The sequence below is a fragment of the Euphorbia lathyris genome, chromosome 2 (genome assembly GCF_963576675.1).
Source record: "Euphorbia lathyris chromosome 2, ddEupLath1.1, whole genome shotgun sequence".
Lineage (NCBI taxonomy): Eukaryota > Viridiplantae > Streptophyta > Magnoliopsida > Malpighiales > Euphorbiaceae > Euphorbia > Euphorbia lathyris.
In genome coordinates this window covers 63,149,145-63,170,059 of record NC_088911.1, presented here as the reverse complement: position 1 = coordinate 63,170,059, position 20,915 = coordinate 63,149,145, and the positions used below count along the sequence as shown (strand labels likewise).

General features: G+C 38.2%; 1 protein-coding gene across 1 annotated transcript; it reads left to right on the top strand.

The window, feature by feature from the left end:
- Positions 1-1,896: 1,896 nt before the first annotated feature.
- Positions 1,897-20,663, top strand: LOC136218458 (PH, RCC1 and FYVE domains-containing protein 1-like). The gene is made up of 10 exons (XM_066005332.1): positions 1,897-2,372; positions 2,454-2,567; positions 2,944-3,030; positions 3,755-3,844; positions 4,138-4,218; positions 4,415-4,585; positions 4,739-6,841; positions 17,677-17,823; positions 19,250-19,539; positions 20,181-20,663. Exons 2-10 carry the CDS (start codon positions 2,520-2,522, stop codon positions 20,272-20,274), a joined length of 3,111 nt encoding a protein of 1,036 aa, XP_065861404.1. The 5' UTR covers positions 1,897-2,372; positions 2,454-2,519; the 3' UTR covers positions 20,275-20,663.
- Positions 20,664-20,915: the final 252 nt, after the last annotated feature.

The following is a 20,915-nucleotide window of genomic DNA, read 5'->3' as shown; positions in this document are numbered from 1 at the left end:
GCCAAGACCTTAGCAATTATCTTATACAACACATTACATAGCGAAATAGGTCTCAATTCAGTCATTCTACGAGGATTCTCACATTTAGGAATAAGTTTCACAATATTATCTTTTAGATGTGCATGAAATTCACCCATATTAAGCTAATCAGAGCAAGCAACAAAAATGTCCCTACTAATTAAATGCCAATAGTGTTGGAAAAAAACTAGATTTAAGCCATGCGACCCTGGAGATTTGTCAGGGTGCATCTGATTAACTTCTAAACTGAATTCTTCAAACATGAAAGCTTTAGTTAAATCATCGTTCATAGCAGTCGTGACCATTGCTGGCAACACACTTATAGCCTTATAGTTAGTTCCCCATTTCCCCAAAATAGCTGCTCGAAATATGACTTCACCACTTCACCCATACCATCTACATCAGAAACCTCTGCCCTATTGTCATCAACTAAACTCGAAATCAAATTCACTTGTCTCCACGCATTGACACTTACGTGGAAGAATTTCAAATTAAAGTCCCCATCTTTTAGCCAAAACACCTTTGTCCGCTGATACCAATAACTTTCATCTTGCTCCAGTAACACATTCAAACTTCGGTGTGCCTTAACGAAATTTTCTACTGACACAGGATCGATACAATCTTGTAGTTGTTCCAATACTTGTTTGCATCTCACGATTTTTCGAGAGAATCGCAGCTTAAAGTGTCGTCCTTATTCTTCTATAGCCGACCAGCACATTGTCAGTCGTGACAGAACAGTAACTAGCGAATTTTGCTTCCAAACTATCGAGACCAATCTGTCGAACTCATCCTCTCGAAGCCAAGCTCTGTCAAAATGAAATCTACCCTTCTGTTTCATTCTTTTCCGTCCGCACGTCTTCAGTAGGATCAGTGAATGATATGAGTATGCAACAACAATATTTGTTACCTCATACTGAGAAAAATGATTGCACTATGCATTATATCCAAAAACTTATCCAATTTTTCCTGTATCCAGAACCTCGATGCCTTGGCGTGTTCCAACGTATAAGGACTACCCTTCATACGTAATTCGATCAGTGTTGTTGATGCAATTATTTTTGCAAATTGATTTATTAGTGACTGCAGGTATGTCGATCCTCCCACCTGCTCATTTCGGTCCAATATGCAAATAAAGTCTCCTAAAATTTCCCATGGTAGAGCAGAGTTTCTAGCCAGACTCCTAAGTAATTCCCAAGATTCCTTGTGCCTACTTCGATCCGCAAACCCATAAAATCCGATCAACCTCTAGTCACCTTTCTCTTCATCTTTTAGAATAGCTTCAATGTGATGATCCGAAAACAACTGAACAGCAATGCCATTCATCTTTTTCCACATCAATGAGAGACCTCCACTATGGCCCCTTGCTTCAACAGTAAAGCATCATTCATAACCAAATTTAATTCTCAGCATCCAATCTCCCTCATTTACACCATTCACCCTAATTATCAAGCCTAGTTTCAAAACCCCTTGAGTTACTATTGCCACTCGGTTCTCGCAACCACTTCGAGCCACTTGCATCATTGCCACGTTGCATAGTAGCCCCATTGGCTTCCTTCCCACAAGAACAAGCATGTTATTGCCAAAGTACCATGGTCTGCCAGCCAGTACACGAAGTGGGGAAACGAACCTCAAACCTTTCAAGCAGAGGTTCAACGCCTTACCACTCGGACCAACCCTCATTGGCACTGAGAAGTAGATATTTGATATGAAGCAAGATGTGGTGGGCCTGAAGGGGGCCAGAAGTTATTGTTGTCTTATTTATTTGTCGAAATTGAAAAGAATGACGTGGCACTGAAGGTAGGAAAACGACATTGTGTTTGTTAGTTTTGTCCGTTTTGGTGATTTCAGGAGAAGCGAAACAGTCAGTTAGTTAGACTGCCCTCTCTCCTCTGCCCAGAGATATCGAGATACAGATTTGCATTCATCCGCTAACCAATTTGCACACCTATCTATCTATCTTCTTCAACCTCTATTTTCCTCTCTTCTTTAAATTTTTGTTTTTCAACAACCCGTTTAAAGCTCCAATGTTACACTCCTCCGTCAAATATATCTTTCCTGTTTCTCAAATTTCTCTAATCTTATATTGCATTTCTCTCTCTCTCAAATAAATAATTGCTTCATTTGATCTCTTTTAATTTATTCGAAAAGCATTTCCATTTGGATGCTCAGCTCCGCTTTAATGCTTCGGAAATTCAAGAGCTTATTCTTACCATTGAATACACTTATTGGATTCCTAGGGTTTTTGCTTCTTCCGATGGACTGTTTTTAGCTCTCTCCGAGCTAATACATGCTGATTTCAGCCTTCTTCGACGAGATTTCCGAGTAAAAAGAACTTGCACATTCGATTTTTGGAGGTAAATTTAGTATTATGGGTTAGAATGGAACGAGGTTATGGCTGTCACCTTATGCCGCAAACCTGGGAACTGCTTTACCAGGTAAACATTTTTGTCAAGGGGTGGTGTTCAAATGGGCATTGGTTCTACGACACTGCAACAATTTGAATGGCTGATTCTCAGAGAGTGGGTCCTGCTGAGAAGGATATCGACCAGGTTTAACCTGCTTCCATTTATTGCCGTTGATTTTGCTTACGTTTCATGTTAATATCATAGTTTTCCTCAATATGCTGCATAACTCATTTTCTTTTACTTGGAAACTGATGTCTTCTTACTTTGTGTGCTCCCTTCGTTTCCCTTCTGCAATTTTGTGAATCCATCAAAATGGATTGATAGTTCTCTCTTTGGTGTGAATAATTAATACTTCTTGCGTCATGAGTGAAAAGCTAATTATCATACTCCATTATTTCTTATAGTGCAATTTCATTAATTTAATATTTGTTGGTATTTTCATTTAGCAGTAGATGAACAACTTCTGTCTATATGTAGATTGCTGAATAGATATGCATATGAACCAAACTCTTTCTTTTAGGCCATTGGAGCACTTAAGAAAGGGGCATATTTGCTCAAGTATGGACGTAGAGGAAAGCCAAAATTCTGTCCGTTTCAACTTTCAAATGTAAGTTCTCTTCACTATTTACATGCTATTATTATGTTTAAATGTTCCATAGCCTTTTGAATAACTTGAAAAGAAAATACCTTCAGTGTCATATTAAAATGTGTATCTATGCCCTCCTTGTGGTTCTAACTAATTGATTTAGCAACAGTTCAACCAACCTATTGGCATATCCATCTTTCTGTTGTATCAATACTTTATTTATCACCAGCACATTTTTTATTAGTTGTTTCGCTTAATAATTTTAATTGTCAAACCATCATAGCAGTCAACCAGCATTAGCAGTACTGAGACCTTTGAACAATCTATTGTAGATTCCCAACTTTTTTAGCATTAAAAATTAAAGGTTGGGTGTCAGATTTGATGGAGCAGTTGATAAATGAGTGTTTATGAAAAGATCCGAGGCAAGGTTTCAGGTTGCAAATATTCGAGGAGAAAAGTTCCAAGGTTGTCTAAGAATTTGTTTCTTGTGGTTTGTTGCTATGTAACAGTTGACTCTTTATGGATGGAAGCGTTAAGAAATATAAAGAATCCTAGGGATTCAAAATTTTGGATACTAGACTTTGGTGAATCATGAGTTGTTGATTAAGCTCAATAATGCAAAACAACCTCATATTTCCTGATATATAGTTCCTTTGTTGTTAATCTAGTTAATTTTGTTTTAGCTATACGTATTATATATTTTTATTTTTCAGTTATATTTCCTTATGCTGGAGTTGTATCTCAGGATGAGAATCTATTGATATGGTACTCGGGCAAAGAAGAGAAGCAGCTAAAACTTAGTCAAGTTTCAAAAATTATTCCTGGACAACGTACTGTAAGTTCATACAACTTAAAGTTTTTCTTAGAATTTTTTTAACTACAGGCTTAGGCTTTTGATTAAAGAATTTCTATAACATTTCAAAGACATGCCTTGCATTATTAAAAGTGAATATTCAAAGAAATTTCGACGAAATAGTTCCATTTCTTGACATTTGGCTAATATTTTTTTCTTTTGGTCCATTTAGTTGCATTTTACTTGTGCTTCTGTTAGATTTGTAGACATCTTATCTTCTCTTGGCTTAGGTATTTCTTCTTCAACTCTAACGTCAATATAACATCATCTTTCAGGCAATATTTCAACGTTATCCTCGGCCAGAAAAAGAATACCAATCATTTTCTCTTATATACAGTGACAGGTCACTTGACTTGGTGAGTTTACACCCTCTGTAATTTCTTTACATTGATAAAATCATTTTTAACAGTAATATGCTTGACTATCTTTTTGTTTATTTGGTATATCTTTCGTTTCAATGAAATTCTGTGCAACATAGTACTTGTGTCCAGAAATTATATCACATTAGCATGTCCACCAAGATATAATTTCTCTTGGTTTGACACCATACAGATATGTAAAGACAAGGATGAAGCAGAAGTTTGGTTTGTTGGCCTTAAGGCACTCATTACTCGTGGTAGCTACCAGCGGAAGTGGAGACTTGATTCCAGAAGCGAAACTGCAGCATCAGATAGTCCACAGACTCGTTTAAGAAGACATTCTACTCTCTCAATTTCATCATCTGTCCGTAGCTATCTTTTTCTCTCATTTTACAAAGATTTAAGGGTTCACTGAAGATTCACAATTGATTTCCTATAAAGATTTGATTTTCTGGGAGTAATTTACAATTAATTTCTTCTCCTTCTTATCCTTTATTTTTTCTACAAATTACCACAGGATCCAGGGCAAGGAGATGGTCCAGGTAATCAGGTGCCCCTTGAGGGCATGCCACAAAATAGACTGGGAAAGGCATTCTATGATATCGTATCTTATACTGCCCAAGCAAAGAGTCCAAGTCAAGCAGAAATGCTTGCTGGGCCTTATAGCTATTTAACAGCAGCATGTATAGACAACTCGAATGGTCGTACATCTGCTTCTGAGAATACAGTTAGAGTCAGTTTATCAAGTGCAGTAAGTTCATCCAGCCAGGGTTCTTATCATGAAGACTTTGATGCCCTGGGTGATGTCTTCTTTTGGGGAGAAGGTACTGGTGATGGAGTACTCGTTGGTGGCTTTCACAGAATAGGGCAGTCATCAAGTTCCAAGGTTGATGCATTCCTTCCAAAGGTATTGGAGTCCAAACTTGTTCTAGATGTCCATAATATTGCCTGTGGTAGCAGACATGCTGTGCTGGTCACTAAGCAAGGTGAGATCTTCAGCTGGGGGGAAGGGTCAGGAGGCAAACTTGGGCATGGTGCCGAAGTTGATGTTCCTAACGCAAAACTTATAGACGCCCTGGCTGGTATGAATATTGAATCAGTAGCATGTGGAGAGAACCACACATGTGCCGTTACACTGTCTGGGGATCTTTATTCATGGGGTGACGGTGTGTATAATAGTGGTGTTCTTGGACATGGTGGTGAAGCCAGTCATTGGATACCTAAAAAAGTAGGTGGTGACATGGAGGGTTTACATATATCATATATCTCATGTGGAGTTTGGCATACTGCTGCTGTGACATCTTCTGGTCAGCTATTTACTTTTGGAGATGGATCTTTTGGTGCCCTTGGCCATGGAGATCGCAGCAGCACGGGAATCCCAAGGGAAGTAGAAGCCTTGAGAGGGTTAAAAACTAAAAAGGTTGCATGTGGTATTTGGCACACTGCTGCTGCAGTTGAACTAACAACTGAATTATCTAGTCCAGAAGATTCTGATAGCTGTTCATCGGTAAAACTCTTCACCTGGGGAGATGGAGATAATTGCCGTCTTGGACATGGTGATACAGAACCTAGACTTTTTCCTGAATGTGTAGCTGCGCTAGATGATGTAAATATCTGTCAGGTAGCTTGCGGGCATAATCTAACAGTCGCTCTCTCAGCAGCAGGTCAAGTATATACAATGGGTAGTAATTCTTATGGACAACTTGGACGTCCAAAAGCTACAGAGAAGATTCCTTCTATTGTTGAAGGTAAAATATCAAGAAGTTTTGTTGAGGAGATCTCATGTGGTTCTTATCACGTTGCAGTTTTGACTTCGAAAGCAGAGGTTTATACTTGGGGAAAGGGCACAAATGGACAATTAGGCCATGGAGACAATGAAGACCGAGATACACCTACCCTTGTTGGTTTTCTAAAAGATAAGCAAGTGAAAGCTGTAGCATGTGGTTCCAATTTTACTGCAATTATATGTCCCCACAGATGGTTTTTAAGTGCTGATCATTCAGTATGCTCTGGTTGCCATAATCCATTTGGTTTTAGAAGAAAGCGCCACAACTGTTACAACTGTGGTCTAGTCTTTTGCAAAGCATGCAGCAGTAGAAAATCTCTCAAAGCTGCGTTAGCTCCAAACATGAACAAACCGCATAGGGTTTGTGATGATTGTTTCAACAAGCTAAAGAAGGCAGCAGAACATGGTTCAGTTGCAAGAAGTCCTAAAGCCTTGCCTGGAAATATGAACCAAAAACCTAATGACACAGTATCTAAAGAGACTCCGGGTCCCAAATTACAGGGACAACTCTCCAGGCTTTCATCTGTGGAGTCAATCAGTATTGCTGAAAGCTGTCATTCTATGCATGACAGAAGATCTGAATCAGAAATTAGTAGCATCTTACCTGTTCTAAAAGGAAACTGGTTGTTAGGAAGTTCAAGTTCATTGAAATTACCATTGCTTATAGGCGGAACAACAAAGAAATTTTTCCTTGATCCTGCTTCTGATTTAAAAACAACCCTTCAGGTAGCACCCTCTCTTGCAGGAAGAATAAGTCCAGCTCGATCTTCTCTTGACGATTCGAGGCATACTAATTGCAATTTAAGTGATCAAATCACAAGTTTAAAGGCGCAGGTACTTAATCCACTCAACTACTCCTTTATTGTATGACTCCTTTGTTGTGGATGCGTTCGTGGGGAAGAAATACAAGTGCAAGTTATTTAAATAGGATGCTATTTAATTATTATTTTAGGTTTGATAATTGCTGTAGGATAGGTTTTTTCAATGCTATTTAATTATTATTTTAGTTTTGGATAATTGTTGTAGGATAGGTTTCGTATTCTTAGCTGATAGTATTTTGTTAGGACTTTTAATTATTAAGTGGTAGAATCCTATTTGGGGAAAGATACCTAGTGCTGTTAGGATTCATTATTTCTCTTTAAACAGGGGGATTTTTATCGAATAAAGCATCCAGAATTTTAATCAAGAAACTAAGGAAGAGTTGGTGATCTATTTAATTAAAAAACCACCATTCCCAAATTAAGAAAAATAGGTACTCCAAGCAAAGGCCGTAACAAGAATAAGAAGATCGCGCTCGACTTCGCGGTGGAAAGACCCATGATGAGATCCTATTCGCGGAACCATAACAAATTGGTATCAGAGCCTATCGTCATGGGTGATTTTGAACAATGGACAGCCAAAGTTTAGGAACTGGATCGCAGCAGAATCCGATAAAAAATTTAGCCAAGAACTGCGAGAGATAAGAGAGGGCATGAAGAGAATCCAACGATTGTTGGAGGCACACGTCCTGGAAAAAAGAAAAGAACCTGAAGGTGGAACGGCAACCGGAAGCAGCGAAACAGAGGCTGGTTACGGCAATTACGGTGGCTAACATCGAAATTCAAATACTCTTATCCCAAAATATACTAGACTTGAGTTTCCTTCTTACAACGGGAAAGAGGATCCTTTAGGCTGGTTGTATCGACAGATGGAAGAGAAAAAGTAGGGTTAGCTGCTTTCCACATGACAGGAGAAGCACAACTGTGGTACTGCCGACTCGAACAAGAAGAGCCTGGACTTACTTGGGATCAATTCAAGTCCAATTGCTTGCTGCGATTTGGGCCGCCATTGAGCAGTAACCCCTTAGGCGAATTAGCTAATCTCCGACAGACGGGAACGGTGGAAGAATACCAGCAGCAATTTCAAACACTCCTTGCTTTTATTGCTCGACTAACAGAAGCCCTAAGGATGGATGTGGAGATGCAAAATCCTCCAACCTTGGCTACCGCTATGAATTCGCAAGGGCCTTTGAAAAGAAATTGCAAATTAGCAGAGTAACAAGCCTAGGATGAGCCACTTACTCGTGGGCAGCCCCTAAGGGAATTAGCTCGCCACCCTCCATTCAAGCCAACCGTGACCAGAGGACTGCAGTGAGCAACAATCCAAAAACTTCGAGTTTGGGCAGCAGCGCTCCACCTATAATCAAAAGGTTGTCTCGCACCGAAATGGCATTGCGATGAATCATATTCTGCGGGTCATAGGTGTAAACGACTTTTCTTTCTCTTTGCAACTGATTCAGACGAAGACGGAGATACTACAGACGACTTGGAACCAGAAATTTTGCTTCATGCGATTACAGGCATAACAAACTCACAGACCATGCAACTTCGGGCAGTTATTGTAGGAGCATCTATGTTGCCCGGACACGGACACGGATACGGTATCCGACACGGACACGGATACGGGAAACGTCATTTCTATAAAACACAGGACACGGATACGTGGGGGACACGTGTAAATATTAAAAATATTGGGGCACATTTATAAATATTAAAAATATATTTATATATATGATTTTTTGTAATATAACTAAATAATTAGGAGCCCTATTTATATAGATGGATGGAGAAGTTTGAGAGTTTTTGTATTAATTAGGAGCTTCTTCTGGCATTAATTCCCCCTGTCCTTTGGAGTTTTGGCTCTCTAAATCTATCAACTATAACGACTATCGGTGAAGTTGAACGGCTGTATAATTTGAATTTGAAGAATCGCAAGTTTTAATTTGACATTTGAAGAAGCGCATGTTTTTTTTTTCCTGGGACACGCGTATCCTTCACTGATACGCGTGTCCAACTTTCCGATATTACGGACACGGCCCCGACACCGTGTCCCTGGAGTTTCCGGCCGTGTCCGTATCGGATACGTATCCGACACGGGATACGCTGGGTCTATGGAGTGTCCGTGCATCAGAGAGGAGCATCCATCTGGGTTCTAATTGATTCGGGTAGTACCCACAACTTTATCAGTGAGCAGGCTGCCTCCAAACTGCAATTACCAATGGTGTTCAAACCCAAATTGCAAGTTTCGGTAGCTAATGGGGAGAAGATGCACTGTGCAGGATTCTTTTATTGCTGACCTATATATTTTACCATTGGATGGGTTTGATGTGGTGCTTGGAGTGCGATGGTTGAGTACTTTAGGACCAATTTTGTGTGATTTTACTGCATTAACAATGAGTTTCAGGTTGAATCATAAAAAATTGACATGGAGGGGTGAATGGGTCAAGGCAAAGAACTCACAACTGCACGCGTTACAAGGGGCAGCCTCCCAAACAACTACCATGGACAAATTAATTGCTGAATTTTCGAATTTATTTCTAGAACAACAAAGGCTCCCTCCACCCAGAACTTGTGATCACCGCATTACTTTGAAGAGTGGTTCTGAACCTGTGGTAGTAAGACCTTATTGCTACCCCCACTTACAAAAAGAGGAGATTGAAAAACAATGTGCAGCCATGCTTAAGCAAGGCATCATCCAGCCCACCCGCTCCCCTTGTTCTTCTCCTGTTTTGCTAGTACCAAAGAAATCCTAGCGCTTTTGTGTCAATTACCGCGAGCTTAATACACGGACAATCAAAGACAAGTTTCCGATCCCGGTTGTAGATGAATTATTGGACGAGCTTCATGGTGCTAAATATTTCACAAAATTGGACTTATTATTAGGGTATTTCCAAGTTCGGATGGCTCCTACGGACACTGAAAAAACGACATTTCGAACTCACCATGGCCATTTTGAGTTCTTGGTCATGCCATTCAGCCTCACCAATGCACCTTCCACATTTCAATCTCTAATGAATGAGGTATGTCAGTCCCACCTACGTAAGTTTGTATTGATTTTCTTTGATGATATTCTAGTTTACAGTAAAACATGGGTGGAACACACACATCATTTATGGTTGATATTTGAGTTGTTGCGCCAGCATAAATTATTTCTCAAATGCTCCAAGTGTTCGTTTGGAGAAAACCAAGTGATTTTACTTAGGCCATGTGATCAATGATCAAGGGGTATCGGTTGATATTACAAAAATTAAATCCGTCCATGAATGGCCCACTCCCACATCTACGGGAAGCCTTATCAACCACACCAGTTTTACAGCTACCGAACTTTGATCTTGAATTTGTGGTAGAATGCGACGCATCCGGCATTGGCATTGGGGCTGTACTCCATCAACAAGGCCATCCGATTGCATTCTTCAGTTGTAAATTGACTTATAGGATTGGCAAAGGATGTTCAACATTGGAGAGCTTATTTTTGGGGACGTTTGTTCGTTATCAAAACGGAGCATTTCAGCCTTAAGTATCTTTTGGAACAACGGCTGGTCACTCCGCCTCAACAACATTGGATTAGTAAACTGCTTGGGTTTGATTTCCGGGTGGATTATAGGGCTGGTACTTTGAATCAGGCTGCGGATGCATTATCGCGACGGGACGAAGATAATCTGTTCTTCTGTGCAATTTCAGGCCCACAGTCTTCTGTGTTGGATGAGATTCGACAAGAAGTGGCGAATTCAGAGGAATTGCAGAATCTTATCCATCAGATTCAAGCTGGTACAACAAACTCCAGATGGGAAATTAAGGATGGGTTGATTTACTTCAAGGGACGAGTGTATCTTTCACACTCTTCTCCATTGATTCGCACCATTATTTCTAATGTCCATTTCTCCACCCATGAAGAGGTTAAAAAAACATTGTTCCATATGAAAGCATTCATTCGAGATTTTGTGCAGAACTGTTCAATATGTCAACAAAATAAATGGGAGAATTTGCATCCCTCGAGCCTTCTTCAACCACTTCCGATTCCGATGCAAGTATGGGCTGACATTTCAATGGATTTTATTGAGGGTCTACCAAAGGTGGGAGGGAAATCTGTCCTTTATGTGGTGGTGGATCGGTTCTCTAAGTATGCTCATTTCATCCCACTCTCTCATCCTTACCGTGCTTCTTCTGTTTCTTATATGTTTTTTACTCATATGTTCAAGCTCCACGGTTTACCCGAAACCATTGTTAGTGATAGAGATCTTGTGTTTACTAGTGCATTTTGGAAAGAGTTGTTTCGCTTAAGTGGCACCACTTTAGCCTTTTCTTCTGCCTACCACCCTCAATCAGACGGCCAAACAGAAGTAGTTAATCGTACAATTGAAATGTACCTTCGTTGTTTTGTTGGTGATCAATCAAGAAAATGGATTGAATGGCTTCCCTGGGTGGAATATTGCTATATCACTGCTTATCATTTTGCACTAGGGATGACACCATTTCAAGGCTCCCCTCCCCGTTTGCTCTCCTATGAGTCAGGTTCCACCCGTTTGGAAGCAGTTGATCGCTCTCTCTAAGAGCACGATACCATGTTGGCTGCCATACAAGGTTGCCTACAACAAGCTCAAGCTCGAATGAAGAATTCATATGACAAGAACCATCGGGAATTATCCTTTGAACCGGATCAATTCCTGTGGTTGAAACTACACCCTTATCGACAACAATCTGTCCAAAAGAGGTCGGTCCACAAGTTGTCTCCACGTTTCTATTGCCCATTCCAGTTTATGAAAAGGGTGGGACAGGTTGCCTACCACCTGGCTTTACCTGAAACTAGCCGCCTTCATGATGTCTTCCACATTTCCTTACCGAAGGCATTCAAAGGTGTTCCTCCTACTGATGTCTCGTCCCTACCACCTCTACACGAGGGCAGAGTGGTTCCCACTCCGAGAGCTGTTCTTTTCTCTAGGCTGAATCGAGGCATTGTTGAACTTTGGTGGATTGGGCAGCTCTTCCAACTGAGGAAGCTACATGGGTTCCCCGGCGTCTTACCCAGAATTCGAGCTTGAGGACAAGCTCTTTTTCCAGGAAGGGTGTAATGTTGTGGATGCATTCGCGGGGAAGAAATACAAGCGCAAGGATAGGTTTTTTTAATGTTATTTAATTTAATTATTATTTTAGTTTTGGATAGTTGTTGTAGGATAGGTTTCGTATTCTTAGCTGATAGTATTTTGTTAGGACTTTTAATTATTAAGTGGTAGAATCCTATTTGGGGAAAGATACCTAGTGCTGTTAGGATTCAGTCTCTCTCTTTAAACAGGGGGATTTTTATCGAATAAAGCATCAAGAATTTTAATCAAGAAACTAAGGAAGAGTTGGTGATCTATTTAATTAAAAAACCACCATTCCCAAATTAAGAAAAATAGGTACTCCAAGCAAAGGCCGTAACAAGAATAAGAAGATCGCGCTCGACTTCGCGGTGGAAAGACCCGTGATGAGATCCTATTCGCGGACCCATAACATCCTTTCATCCTTATTTCCTTTTCCCTTTTGCAACCAAATATATAGATACATCTATTTACGTAAATATAATCAAGTTGTGGTCGTTATTGGCCTGATTTGCACGATATAGGGATCTAGACCAAACTATATATATTTAAACGGTGTAAAGGAAAAAAACGCATGACATTGGTGCACTCTTAATTTATTAATAGGGAGCATAAGGGTGGTGTTATTGTTAGATAGACCACATTGTTGGTTGCCAATCTCTTTTTTCTTCCAATGGTAAGGTTTCTACTTGTGAATAAAATGTACAAATCTTCACTTTTTTTTAAAACAATTTACTAAGACTATAGCAAATAACTGCTAGTTCAAGACTGAATGTTCAGTACATTCCGGAGAACAGAAAATATCCAAAACAAAACCAGAATCTCATTATCAAAATGCCTTCAACTGATAATAACGGAAATAACACTATTTTTTGTGCATGTATTTGCATACAATTTTTAGGCTTAATACCTTCCCAGCCCCTCCAAGTTGTCTCAATACTGCAACTGACCCCTCCGAACTTAGACTTGTGACAACTAACCATCTAAACTTGCTTATTTGAAACAAATAACCCCTCAAATTGCTCAATTGGAACAAATAACTCAAGTTGCTTATTTTGGAACAGATAACCCCTAAACCCACAAAAACATTCAACATAATATTACATCAGAAATAAAAGATTTCCAAAATATGGTTGCTAAATCTAACTATTCTACTGATATATTAACTAAAGGGCAAAAAAAAAAAAAAAACTCCTGAAATCACAAATATTAACCTATTTGAGGGGTTATTTGTTCCAAATAAGCAAGTTGAGGGGGTTAGTTGTCACAAGTCTAAGTTCGAGGGGTCAGTTGCAATATGGGGACAACTTGGGGGGCCGGGAAGGTATTAAGCCTAATTTTTATTATCAAATATCTGAGTTAAAATCTTAGCATTGTTTCAATATGAAAAGTTCTGTTTCATATCAAAATATTCAAATTATATATAGAAGATTCCAAAAGAATTAAGCATATGGGTTTCAACGAATATATGGTGTTAACATGGAAAATTTTGTCAACGTAAAAATGAGATGAGTGCCATAGACGTATTATTAATAACAATAATAATTATATACTAGCATATGATATGCCAGTTCACTTATATGGGTGTATATGTGTGCACACTTAAGAATTATAATTACAGTGGAATGTGTTAATATATGTAGTAATGTTAATGGCCTAAACCATACACAGCCCCTGAACTTGTCCATTTTAGTTATTTTGCCCTCTGAACTTACGGGATGACCTATTTGCCCCCTCAACTATTTAAAAGTGGTATTGGCAATCCCCTCTTTTCATTGTAATGGAAACAATAATGACATGTTCTCATTGCAAGCACCAAGGTCATAATAAAAAGGTTTGTGCACTACTAAAACAAGCCGCAAATCAGGTTAGTATAGACAGTACACAAGTTCTCTTTGTAAAAATTGCATATAGCTTTAACTCCTTCTAAATCGTCTACATATATGCAGACTGCTTCCAATACTTCCATGAACACTTGTACTAATGTTGGAACTTCATCTTGTTTCCGTTATAATGAAAAGAGGGGGTTGCTAATACCACTTTTAAATAGTTGAGGGGGCAAATAGGTCGTCCCGTAAGTTCATAGGGCAAAATGACCAAAATTGATAAGTTCAGGGGCTGCGTATGGTTTAGGCCAATGTTAATTTATCATAAGAATATTTTTTGTTTATTAGCATATTACATATGGATATATAGGTGTATTGTGTACATGCACATATATTTTTGTTAAACAAAAGGAGTATATTTGATAGAAAAAGGTTATTTCATTATTTAGGGAAGCATGTCAATGAAGAAATATTTTTACAATTTATTCATGGTTTCATGGAATTATGGCATTGAATTATGATGTAAAAATATGATAGATATCATCAGGCATCATCCATACACTATTTCATGCACATAATATAAAATAGAATAAAAAAAATAGTTTAATTTTGATATTTCTTGTTTTTAATACAATTCTCAATAGGGATATATAAGATTCAAAACCATGCCAAATTAATAATTAACAAGTTTTATTAAAAAAGTTCACAACTTTTCAAAAATATAACGAAAATTCAGTTATAATTTTTTTTGGGCAGTTTGTGTGGTTCCATTGGAGATGTCCAAGATCTGTGCTCACTGTAACTTTTACACCCTAAATAAACCTGAGAAAGATTAGCTCGAGGGGCTCCTCTAGGGAGAGAAAAAAATGCGATTTGAGATGGGATGTTTCCCTGATTCTTCTTTTTGGAAACGTAAATAAATAAATAAAATAAAATAAAACCTTGTACATAATTTTTATGCTTTATGGCAAGTCATTTTCCCCATGAGTTTTGGGATTTATAAATGATACGACATATGAGAGAAATTCCTCCATGACTTATGTTAGAAGGTTCATAATCAAAATTTTACCCCAAAATTGAGATATAGAACATTGATTCAATATAGATTATACCACAGCCATTGAAGTATCAAAGCTCTGTTACAAATCATGTTATACACTAGGAATACATTGGATGCCATGTAGTTAGAAGGTTCATAATCAAAATTTTACCCCAAAATTGAGATATAGAACATTGATTCAATATAGATTATACCACAGCCATTGAAGTATCATTGAAGTATCAAAGCTCTGTTACAAATCATGTGATACACTAGGAATACATTGGAAACCATGTAGAGTAAGAGCCTACATTGATATTTTTTTGTTGAAAATGCTAATATGTCATTAAGTAAGAAGATTGCAAGTACAACATGAAAGGAAGGGATAAAACCTCACTTATAGGATCCACTAGGGCAAGAAAAAGACTACAGAAAGCAAAAAAAGCCATTAAAAGTAAGGCTAGCATAAACAAACGCTGAAACATATATTTATCGTAGCTCCAAATTCTGAACCATTCTGAACCTTCGGATGTGAGTCCTTTCTTTTGCAACCACGTAGAAGTGATCTACGGATAAGATCTACCCTTTCTGCTCTTGCTAAATCAGAAACGGGTACAAATTCAAACGGATTAAGAACTAGGAAAACAGAAACGGTGGGAGGAGGAGGGAAGCTTCTTCTTCCTCCTCAACTAGATATAGCAGCAAACCGAAAGAGAAGGAACTCTAATTCAGCAAGAAGATGGAGGATAGCGGGAGAAAAGGAAGACTCTGCTGAGGTGTGTGACCGGAGTAAGTCATCTGGTGAACAAACGGCCGTGCTGGGTTGCTATGGAAGTTCCTGCGGTGGATTTGGTGAAGAAAGAAGGTGGGGGGGGAATGGGGCGGCGGCGCACCTAATCTAGAGATAAAACCTGCCTACATTGATATTTACTAACTTGTTACAATACACACATATATATATATATATAAGCTATACAAGATAAGGAAACACAGCTGTAATAGGGAGACCCATTCTGTTACAGCTGTAACAGTATGAGTCTCAGTCCATAACAGCCTTACACACTTCAACAAGCTCCAAAACACGGAGTAACTTTTGGATGATCTCTCTATCATCTCTGTGTTGGAGCATGATAAATCTATTGTTATAATAATGCCAAAATGCTAGTGGAACACTTCGGGAATTCACTGATGAACTTATCAAGCGGAGTTGTGGATCAAATAGAAAAATCAGTGAATAACTTGGTTAGGGAGTCAAATCAAATCCCAAATTAAAGTTCAACAAGTTTCCGGCTATACAAATTGAAATTTAATTTCTATGATGAAATTATGTGACAAGTGACCTCTAAAAAATTACCAGTCAATGAAAGAGAGGGATTATGAGAATAATTTTGGATGAATTCTTCTGGTTATGCATGTTGACATTCTATTATTTTGAAAAAACTTGAGAATTTCATGATTAGGGCCAACTTGCATGCAAAAGGTTCCCTGCATCAGGTTAAAGGGCAATTTGTCATACATACTCATAAGATTTCTAATCTTAGGATGAAAACACTCAGATGCTTGATTGTTAATTGTTGATGTACTAGGATTGAGGATTTATTTTGTGAATTTAGTTTATTTATTGAGCCATTACATTTTCCATGGGAAATCTGTCGAGCATGAGACTCAAATGAGTCTTACTTTTTCAATTCAGTTACTAAATGTTTGTGATCATTGGTCAATATGCACTTCCAAGTTCCGCATTCCTTAATTGAGTCCTCAATGTTCTCCAAACCTCTGAATGGCTTTCGTATATTGCTTTGAGTATATGGGTTTGATTTGACAATGACAGTTCGCTTTTATGTCCTTCTCTAAGATTGCATAACAACAAGCAAACAAGTACTGAAGGATCGAATATTTCTTTGGCTCAAGGAGGTTGAATCTTTTCGCGCATAATCCATTATAAAGTTCCATTTATTGATTCTACTTTTTTCTTACTGCCATGCTTGACTCTAGGAAGTACACAATTTTTCCAAGTCTTGTTTAAATTTCCTCAAAAAAAAAGGGCGGCCCGGTCGCACTACGCGTCCCCGCTGAGCAAGGGTCCGGGGAGGGGTCCCACCACAAGGGTGTACTGGGGGCAAGCCTTCCCCTGCCAATTTATTTGGCAAGAGGCCTCTCCTAAGACTCGAACCCGTGACCTCTTGGTCACACGACAACAACGTTTACCGTTGCGCCAAGGCTCGCCCTCAAATTGAATTAAAATCTGTTAAGAGTTCTTCACTTATTAATATATTAACAAAAAGAAAAGAAGAGAAAAGAAAAAGGTTAAGTGACTTTCACATGAATGAATCGTGCCCACTCTAAGCATATGCAGAATCACACTTTTGCAAGAAAAAAAGAGAAGTGAAGGAAGTGGCATTAGTCCAATATGTTAAGACATCCCATTATTGGCTCAAAAGCGAGCCAAGTGACTATTTTATTAGTTTAGGGATCCTCCATCCTACAAGATACCATTTGGAAGTGGATTTAGATCCAATTATGTTGACTATGGTATTACAGCCATCTAGCTAGTTTAGTATTGGGTACATGTTTCTTTTACCGTGAACATGTTTCATTGATGTTTGATAAAGCAGCACTCTTGATTGAGAATTCATCAATACTACTTGCCAACTGAATCAAGTGAGGATGAGATGTCTTGGTTCTGATTTTGTCAGCATTGTAAGTTGTATCATAAGTTATTTATTTAAGATGTTAATGAAGGGCACCCACTAATACGATTCATTTCCATTCACCTTTTATTCATTTATTTACTGTTATTATTATGTTTTCCTTGGTATGTTGCCATTGTAATGTTTACCTCGGTAGAACCTGATTTGGTAAATTTAGGAGAAAATGCTAAGGAAATTTCATTGCAATTACAATATAGGTAGATGATCTTACTGCCAAATCCCGTCGCCTTGAAGCTGAACTTGAAAAGAAATCAAGGCAACTAAAGGAGGTGGCTGCGATTGCAGCAGATGAAGCCGAAAAGCGCAAATCCGCAAAGGAAGTTATTAAGTCTCTTACTGCTCAGGTAGGATACAGAATTCCTTTGATCAATTCTTTTTGGTGTTTATGTTTGATGCAGTGGCTAATTATTTATAATTTAGAGTTGGCTTCGAAGAAGCTGTTGACAAGAATGGAAGTCAGAGGCATTATAAATGCTGAAATGGCATTATTGTCGTTTTGATTAGTAAATGCAAAAATACTAACCTGCAATATATAGTAGTGAATGTAGCGTATTCATTGATAAGGGGAGTTTTGAATTATGATGTGAGGTGTGAAGCAGTATGGTTTCCCTGGCATTTCCACGGATCAACTTCTCACATTTCAATGTTTCATCTTCATATTTTGTAATTTCTATAATGAACTTCTATGCAGCACTAGAGTATAAAAACAGCAAGAAGAAATAAGTATGCAGTGTGCACAAAACTTTTCTTGAGGATACATGTTTAGTCATTAATCTCAACTCTGGCATTGCTGTATTTTGCATAGATATCTTGATTTGTTTGGGCGAAGCATACAAACTGGTGAGTCTGGATACATTATTAGTTGAGCAAGGAGACAGTTTCTATAAGATTTCCAACATTCTATTTTAATTCCTGAAAGAAATTCAATGAAGAGAGGCGTGTGTTAGTATAATCTAATTGAGCTGACTTTTGCTGAAAAAATAATGCTTTGAGTATAAAAAAAAAAAAGGGCGGCCCGGTCGCATTACGCGTCCCCGCTGAACGAGGGTCCGGGGAGGGGTCCCACCACAAGGGTGTATTGGGGGCAAGCCTTCCCTTGCCAATTTAATTGGCAAGAGGCCGCTCCTAAGACTCGAACCCGTGACCTCTGGTCACACGACAACAACGTTTTACCGTTGCGCCAATGCTTTGAGTATATAAAATCTAATTTGTCGAATGCTCGATTGCTGAGACTAGTAGATGCATTGATTGGTTTAGACTATGCTTTGGGTATACAGAATCTAATTTTTTGAATGCTTGATTGCTGAGACTAGTAGATGCATTGATTGGTTTAGACTATGTATTTATCTGTGTTTCTTGGCATTCATTCATGAGGTACAAATGCTTTGTATCTTCTGCTTCCATTGTATTTGTCTCGCTCAAATGATATGATCTTTATGCCTGACAATTGGGGTTAAATTTATCAATTCATGAGACATGAGGTTGCATTCCAGGCACTAAGATGAACAAAAGTCCCTTTTTCATTGTGGCTGTATATGCAAGACAAACTTTTGAAGTGCATAAAATGAAAAATTGAAAGTCGAAAATTAATCAACTGATATTTTGCTTTTTCGGTTGTGTGTGTGTGTGTGTGTGAGAGAGAGAGAGTGGTTTGTCAGGTGTTGGTTGCTTGCATAAGGGATATATAACCGGTTGGCTATTCATTTATCTCTCTAAACGTGCTAACTGAAAATTTCATGTTTTTAACATTGAGGATTCATTGTCTCACAGTTGAAGCAAATGGCTGAAAAACTGCCAGAACGACTGAGTTCCAGTCCTATTTCTGGATCTTCTGCCAAACATATATCCGATGCACCAGAGATATCACCTAGTAAAAGTCATTCTAGTGAACTTTCTCGTGAAGTTGAGTCAAATGGCAATGCAGATCATCAGATGTTGTCATTCAGAGCCAAAGCTCAAAGTGATAAGCCACACTGTGTGATACAAGCTGAGCCAGGCGTGTACATTACTTTGTCTTCCAATCCAGGTGGCAATAATGAACTCAAGCGAATTCGTTTCAGGTATTGGAACCTAAATTCACAACTGACATATCTTTTTTTTTTATTATTTTGATAAAGAAGGTCTTATCTTTTATTATATTATAAGATCCTATGACTTCTATATTGACCTTCATATTAGCCTTCAGACCAGTTTTGCGTGGCTTTGAATTTGACAAATGCATCATTAACAGACTGTCAGTGGAATTCCTTGGTCTTATGCTTGAAATATTATGGTTCTCTTTCTGTATATCTGGTCCTAACACATAAATATTGAGTAATAAAACATGCATCAATATTACAATCAGCACAGCAATGAAGAATAAATTGGAAACTATAAACTGTATTGCAATGTGTTTGCCATTTTTTACATGTAGGTAGAATTACTCTTATCGAATTAAGTGGCCAAGCCACACGATGAGTAAAAATAGCATTGCAAGGTATATTTTAATTGCCTTGTGGAACAGAAGATCGAAGAGAAATATTTATGTTTAATATCTAGTTCCTCCCTCCTATTCCTGAAATGATACAGAGGTTTTGTGAAGTGTGCCTCTTGTTATTTCCAAAAGAATATATTGTTAAAAGATATAATTGATGATTTTCAGTGGGATAGAAAATGAGTTGTCTCCTTGTGTTAACATCTCAATTCATATTATCTTGTACAGTCGGAAACATTTCACAGAACAACAAGCTGAGAAGTGGTGGGCAGAACATGGACCCCGGATATGTGAGCGGCACAATATACTGAGTACAGATTGATATGCAATGCAATTGTCTTCCTTGTGTAGTCTGCTACGCTTACATTTTTAATTTATGTAGGCTTTTCCACTGGATACTGTAAATTTCTTTTTCCCCCAAATCATCCCATCTAGTGGAGTTATCGCAATTTTGAAAGATGTAAAGAAATGGATACAAGAAGAAGAAAAAAGAAAAAGATAAAGTGCATTTTTGACCGATGTGGAAACCTTGTTGTTGTTCTATGTACTTGTAGTACATGTTTTGGTTTTGATCCATAGCTGACCTGAAAGTAGTTAAAAAGATTTGAAGAAATCAGAAATGCTATTCTGTTTATTTTCTTTTATTCTGAGGGTAGTGTATGAGAATAGTTTTACATAAAAGTGATAACCAATAAGTTCCTTTGACTTCAATTAGTTTACTTCATTCTCCAGTTTCCTATGTTTTCTCCGTTCCTCATTGAATAGCCTTATCCATTTCCTTTTTCTCTATATATTAGGCAAGAAGAAATTCTTGATCCCAGAAAGCAAGGCAATTGGGTTTCACTCCTTGGAGTTTCATAAAGCGATGGATTTCATTTGAGATTAGATTGTAAGAGAAACTTCATCACAACCTTGCACCAAATTGATTTTTTTGGGGTTTTGAGAAAATCAAATTAACCCCCA